Here is a 7,171-nt window from a genome sequence, read left to right as displayed (position 1 = left end):
TATTTTAAACTTTTCAGGATGCTCGAAGGAAGTCTTCGAGCATCCTGAAAAGTTTAAAATACTCTTTACGATAAATAGGGTAACAGGGATATTTTGGACTGCTTTAGGAAGTCGCGAGAAAAAAATCTGAAAAATTCGGTTAGGCTACGTAATCTGGATCAATTAATAGGCTAACATGTACGGCCTTATCATTTTTTGTATATTTGGTGTTCTAAATAGTCAAATAAACGTAAATACACTCAACTTTATTTTAAACTGTAAAAAAAGCATATTTTGGACCATCGATAATCCCTTGTTGCATTGCTGCAAACATATTTTGGATCGATCTCCAAACAGATGTTGGACCATCTAAATGTTCATATATCTTACTTTGTCTGATAAATTTGTACATGATTGACTAAGCTTTTCTTGGAACAAAAAGTGAACTTTTTTTAATGCAGAGTAGATAGACAAAAAGGTGTCAGAGTTAATTGAGAGCATGGCGATAATATGTTATCATTTGGAAATAGTTAACATATTTGCCCATACCCAAAATAACAATTTAAAAACATCTGATAGCTTTTTTCAACCGAAAATCGATTTCTTATGTATTACATAAGCATAATAACGAAATTTTCGTGATTAAAATGATTGACATACGCTTTAGAAATGATAACTCTTCGATGTTGGTTGCAATAATGCCACCTCCTCCTGATTGGACCAGTTCAGATGAAATGTGAAAGCATGATAATTTCAGTGTTACATTAGCAATATTTTTTTTTTTATGAGTTTTTAATGGAAAAATGTGCAAACCATCGTCAAGTGATCCAAAATATCCTCGTTACCCTACGCCAATCAAGTGAATTGTGTGTGGTTTTACCTAAGCAGTAGAATTTCTCAACCTACACCCCGCGCAAACGAAACGAGATAAGTTGTCTACATTTACATTTATTCACTGATCACGTTTTGGTACAAGTGACGTTTAAATATAACCTTACATCTAAATGCTACAACAAAACTGTAGCGACAATTAGCATTCATTCGATAACGATCGAATCACTCGCCGATTGAACATTCATTGTACTGCCCTCAGTCGACATTTTAACTTGCTTCTAGCGTAAAATTATTTGACTCTTTTTTCATCTGAAACCGCATCTCACTCACTTCGAAAAAAAAAGGTCATAACTACAAAACTTCGCCGCCTGAAACCCCCAAAGGAGATTTAAATGGCAACAGTCCTACCACTCCAGCTGGCCTGCTTGTGACCGATTGCACCATCACTTCGGCTTTTCTTCAAGGTCGTTTGGCATTTTTTTTTCGTTTGTTTGCCAACGGTACAGCATTCGACGAAAAAGTGTTTAAATACTAATTGACAGTCGTTGGAAGCTATTCACAGCTGACGACTGAATGGCCTCTCACACAATGCAATAGGCGAATATAATTGTTCATTCATAACTTGGCATTCTTCTCTTCCACCTTCCAGCAGCATCACGAGATTGCAAGCATCGTAGCCAAGCACACTTCAATTTCTAGAGAGTTTTCTCCTTCGACTGCGCCGTGTACCACTGACCGAAGCAATAGCTGAAAAGCTGCCGGATGGCATAGATGGCAACAGCCAGCACCGACAGGGTCGCCGCCAACAGCGTGGCCATCACATCGTAGTAGTGGTACTGCCAGACCGGCATCTGAGCTGCCTTGTACCGGTAATGGGACGCACCTTGATGCCGAATCACGTACTCCGTCCACCAGATTGCCTTCTCGACAGGGCGCATCGGCTGATCCCGCACCAGCTTGCCGAGTCGTTCGATGTTTCTTTTGTATCTGGAAAAGCGAATCGGTCGTCGTTGGTAATAATCGTTTCTGTTGATGATGGTCGGAAAACTTACTTCTTATTACCGATGACTTCGAGGATCGTCTCCCTTAGTCCGACGGTTGTCAGCCGTTCCATCCATATCGTTTTGCCGATACCCTTCTCGACCACCTTGTCTCCATTGCCAAACTGGTCGAAATTGAATGGGATGACCACCATCGGCACGTGCCGATCGACTGCTTCCTCCATCGATTGCTGACCGCCCTGGGTAACGAATAGTTTCACATTCGGATGGGCTGAAATAGAATCAGAAAAGGCCAATTGAAAAATTTCTTTAGAAAAAAAAAAACAATTAAGCAACTAAGAAATGTGAGCTAACATTCCGAAATTGCCAGCGAAGCTCGAAACCGGTACCGTCCGGTGAACAACCCGATACCGACATCATCGGAGTGGCACAAGAAAAAAAAAGCAACTTCGAAACTGCTCTCAAGCTATTGACCCGGTCGATGTTGGTACACACAGCAAGTAAAATCAATCTCACAAATAGGTGTCAAATTTTTACTGGGACAAGGCCACCAGTATTTGACTTCAAATTCAAACAGTTGAGATCATCAACTCGAACTGCAAGGCCCGAAAGCATTAGCGTTATGTTGCCGCTGCTCTCGCTTACGAAGGAGTTGCACTTGTCTACATACAGTTCCATTCGCGGTCGGCGGCATGACAAAGCACGTGTTTGAATTTATTTTTCGGTGTATGAACAGCACAAGGGGCACGGCTGTTGTGATTTGGCCCGGCGTGCAACTGTAAATCAATGAATACGTGTGAGTAAGTGGCGAACGGGGATGGAGGCCGTAAATAATATCAAGATTGACTGATTTAAAACTAGGTATGTGAATTGAAGGGTGGTTAGATGTTAGTGCTTCGTTGATGGTCGAAGTTTATTTTCAATATTTAGGAACTTTCGAATCGGGCTGTTAGACTTGTTTACGTCCATGTCCTTATGAAGGCCATACGTAATACTTGTGCCAATAATCATAATAGGTAGATAACATGTTAGAGCCTTTGGCGTAAATAAGAAAAATAAAGTAATGATGCTGATTGTCTGCCTTGAGATAAGATATCATTAATAAGATAAATCATTGCAAATTCGCGGCGTTTTTTGAGTGTTTGTATGTCAGCGTGTCTCATATGATGGAACTGAAGCATTTGAGCTTGCAAAGTGCATATAAGAGGTAGGGTTCGTCGCGGTGCGGATGTGGGCGGTAAATGGATTGTCCGCACCGCAACCGCAAAAAAATAATAAAACCGCACCGCTTACCGCAACCGCACTTTATTTACCGCACCGCACCGCGCGGTAATGCGGTAAATGCGGTAAAATTTTTATATTTTTAAAATTGGTGTTGAAAAATTGTACATTTGTGTAACCATATATAACAAAATGTTATTCTTATTCACACGAAATTTAACTTTAAGAGACTCCTCAGAATGTAATGTTTATGAAAAAATCAACTTTTGCATTTTCTATTAATAAAATTCCATGCATTTTAAGGCAAACATTATACATTCAAAAACGTTCTACTGCAGTAATAGGAAAACTATTATTTTAGCAACTCTTCAGTTAATTGAAAAATGTGGAATAAAGATATAATAAGAAATGAAGTTGCACATTTTTTTCTTTAAATTTTCATATTTTCAATGTTTTTGACATATGAAAATTAAATGGATGATTTTCGCATTTACGTAGTAAACCACCTTTCATTCTTAACGGAATTTCACCAAAAAAAAATTTAAAGTCGAAATACCAGTACTTCTATATAGTAGCGCATATATTCCAATACAGTGAAATAAAAACATCTTGTATTTCATTAATAAGAACGACGCCATATTTGACGAAAAAAAATTGCCTATACATTACATCTAATCAGGAGTCCGGTCTCAACCGGCACAGAATTATTGAACATTAGAAAAACTGCAAAAAATGTATGATTTGTAGCATACAGCAGAAATGATTTTTAAAAATAGGGGGTTTTACGGACAAAATATCCCAAAACTCTAACTTCCGCATTCTTCAAGAAACAGATGTATTATCATTTTAAAACTAAGATTGCTCCCTTTAAAATGAATTAAGTGTAATTTTCTAAATACTGGTTCGAAAGTTCTAGCATTTAATATATTTTCCTCTAATATTTTGCCAAAGAGCCAATGGCAAAAACTTCAATTGAAGTGAACGGGAGTCAAACTATGTGGTATTTGGCAACAAAAGCTTTAAAAAAGCTACAAAATAGTCGACTGAAAAATATTAGGACCTAATTTGGTGGAAAATTATAGTAAATTTGAATGGAAGTACGCGAAAAAAAGTTATGTAGCATTATGCTATATTTCACCCTAAGGAGGAACATTTGGTAAACACCAAAATTTCTCACTAGGGTGAAAATTTGTTGGTAAAACCAGTCTTTGCACTTGAGGGTACAAATCCTTATTTCTTACACAGTTGCGTTTTGGCTTCGCCTCATCAGAAACCGACACTAACTTTTTGTCGGAATAGATTAGCGCTGGCTTGGCGCAAATCCATTAAAACTAAATCACACTTTGTGTTTCAATCGAACGACTGATCAAACGTGATGTCCCGTCCGAGCAGAAGTTCTGTTTATGCCGATGAGACACAGTGAAGCCGAGACTTGTCTTGGCTTAGCAGGCCTATGCGAAAGCACTATGCTATATTTCACCCTAAGGAGGAAAATTTGGTAAACACCAACATTTCTCACTAGGGTGATCACGTTTGATCACGTGTTTACCAAATTGATATCGAAAACGATTCATAATTCCACGATTTCCAACAGAAATCGAGAGAAGTGATTCACTTTTAAATTGGATTTAAGAGTAAACATGTATTGTTTTTAAATGATCTAATAATTTTGTTTCTATTTGGATCTTGCATTTTAAGTATTTGAAATGGTTAGTTTGTGAAGTTTTACTAAGAAGTATAAAATAACTAGTCCAAAATATTTCGGACACAGCTAGATTTTCTTTCATTATCAATTATAATAATCAAAATTATCACTTTATCATTTTTTTTGCGGTGCGGTTGCGGTAAAAGCTCTTTCCCGCACCGCATCTGCGGGAAAAAGTATCTCACCGCACCGCAGATTTTGCGGTGCGGGTGCGGTAAATACCGCGCGGTTGCGGTAATTACCGCAACCGCGATGAACCCTAATAAGAGGTATGGTTTTGGACTAATTCAATGCATTCTTCAAGGAGAATAGTTTATGGACTACATACTACTCTGAAATATTCCAGAACAAACGGTATTAAATTCTGATTCTATGGTGCAATGCTCCCAAAAATTGTAGCTGAAGCGTTTAATAAAACCCAGCATACTATTAATTTTACTAATATTGTATTGGAGTGTTTCACAAATGACAACTTGGAATCTTAGATTCTGCCTAAGTTCGTATAAATTTACATTTTTCTTCAAGTTGGTTTCAATACTATACGCCAATTGTACTAAACGCTTTTTAACACTCTTTATGGTGAGTGGCAGTAGAGTTTTTATACACTACGTGTGGAATAGATTGATTTCATTCTGAAATACTTCAGCGTCATTTGTTTGTTTTCTCCTGTTTATTTGATACGGCTTAATGTGTTAGCACGGTTGAGCTAGCGGTCTCTTACAATTTTTTTTCAATATGGAATGATAAAGATTATAACAATATCTATTTTCCCTTCGTAGCATTTTGTTGATGTGGTATGCGGTTGCGAGATGAGATTCTATTCCTTGGCGTCTGCCGCATCTTGCGGGTCATCTGGTCAACCTTCTCTCGCATTATCGTACTAGTCCATGTCCTCTAGTTTGCTTCATTGTTGTTGTTGCTGCTGGTTGTTGGCTTAGAGTCACTGGACGCGATCGTTGCTACGTGTTTAGTAATAATTAACAAATTTCGCAAATTTTCTCTATCTTTACTTCAGGGAGCGAGTTAAGGCGCTATCACCTAGGCTAATTACCCAGAACAGGGCTAAATACTCCTGTCCCGTCCCAGGAACCTAGGACAAAAGGAGTGATATTAACCCTCTTAGCCAAGTCATTCCCAACGATTCATCAAATCCCCATCAAATTGAAAAGGTCGGTACGGTTGTCCACGTTTCTTCCTTCCTTCCTTGAATAATTTAATTGTTGTATAATGTACAATCGTCTTCACTTTGTACGCTGCACAGTTGGTTTGGCCGCTTTAATCATTTTGTCACATCTCATTTATGTAGGGGATGGTGGGGAGTTGTGAACATAGTTTTGTTTTCGGGGCATAACTACCATAAACATTGGTCGATTTTCGAAATTTTACCTGGTATTTGTAAAGGATACCTTAACACATCCACAGGCTGAAGAAATTTAAAATTATCGTTACATTCCTTGAGATATAACAGAATGCATGAAATGCGTGGAATCGGCATTTTTTAGTTTGGTGGGGAGTTGTGAACCATCGCAAAAAGTAGAATAAAATGAAATTAAATGAAAGCATAATGAATTTTTTTTTGAAAAATTGTAGGCGTCTTCAGTTTTCCAGGATCCCTACATGTGTTGGCTGTATATGTGTAGACTAGACTAGACTAAACTGGACACGACCGTTACTGAGTGGGTATTTTTACTACCTGATCCGCAGATGTTGGTTTTTCAGCTGTTTGTGGTTTAGCGTAAGATGACTGTACTGGTTTTGGTTGGATTAGTCGAATTTTCTTTAATAGTATTTGCGCAAGGTTTTCGTTGTGTAGTGTCTTTGTGTGGAACTGGCACGTAAGTATCTGCCCTGGGTGCGCGACCAGTGCTGTCTGATTGTATGGGACATCTTTGATTGATTTCAATGAGTAAATAATGTATGAAGCAATTGGCTTGCTCAGACACATTCGTACCACACGAATGCTTTTAGGGACACCCAGGAAGATGCTCATCTAAGTATTTTTAACTTCCCGAATCTTTGCATTCATCTTTTGATCACGCCGTCAGGATTACACAGAGCCAAATCATGTAGGCGAACTTGTATAGAGTCGTTTTCTATGTACACGGGGATGCCGTATTTAGCATTGCCGCATGTGGTGGTGTACTGTGTGTGTTCTGCGAAACGAATGACTCTGCTTATTTTTATTAACATAATCAGTACACAATGTTTGTTATGATGCATTTGTAGAATTTCAACTTCTGTCAGATTGTGCTTGTTCTATATTTTTAGATAATGGTCCACTCGCCGAACAGCTGGTCTTACGGGACATATCGAGAAATAAACAATTGACTCGCAACGGGACTACCTTTTGCTGGGCATCGATATTTATCACTATTCCGCACAGTAGGTAGAGGGTATTGTTATATGTGCTGCTTGTAGAATGGGCAGCGAC

The 7,171-nt window shown here is 38.4% G+C and overlaps 1 protein-coding gene across 2 annotated transcripts in view; it reads right to left on the bottom strand.

Annotated features, from left to right (window-relative positions):
* Positions 1-907: 907 nt before the first annotated feature.
* The window catches only part of LOC131686242 (UDP-glucosyltransferase 2-like), a 66,201-nt gene continuing 59,937 nt past the window's right edge, over positions 908-7,171 (bottom strand). For both annotated transcript variants that reach the window (XM_058970503.1, XM_058970502.1), the window contains exons 2-3: positions 1,866-2,085; positions 908-1,800 (exon numbers count right to left, since the gene is read on the bottom strand). In XM_058970503.1, the coding sequence (XP_058826486.1) occupies positions 1,509-1,800; positions 1,866-2,085 (512 nt within the window). In that variant the 3' untranslated portion in view covers positions 908-1,508. The remainder of the gene's footprint in view (positions 1,801-1,865; positions 2,086-7,171) is intronic.

This window comes from Topomyia yanbarensis, chromosome 2, assembly GCF_030247195.1.
Source record: "Topomyia yanbarensis strain Yona2022 chromosome 2, ASM3024719v1, whole genome shotgun sequence".
NCBI classification, from domain to species: domain Eukaryota; kingdom Metazoa; phylum Arthropoda; class Insecta; order Diptera; family Culicidae; genus Topomyia; species Topomyia yanbarensis.
This window is presented reverse-complemented; position numbering and strand designations above follow the sequence as displayed.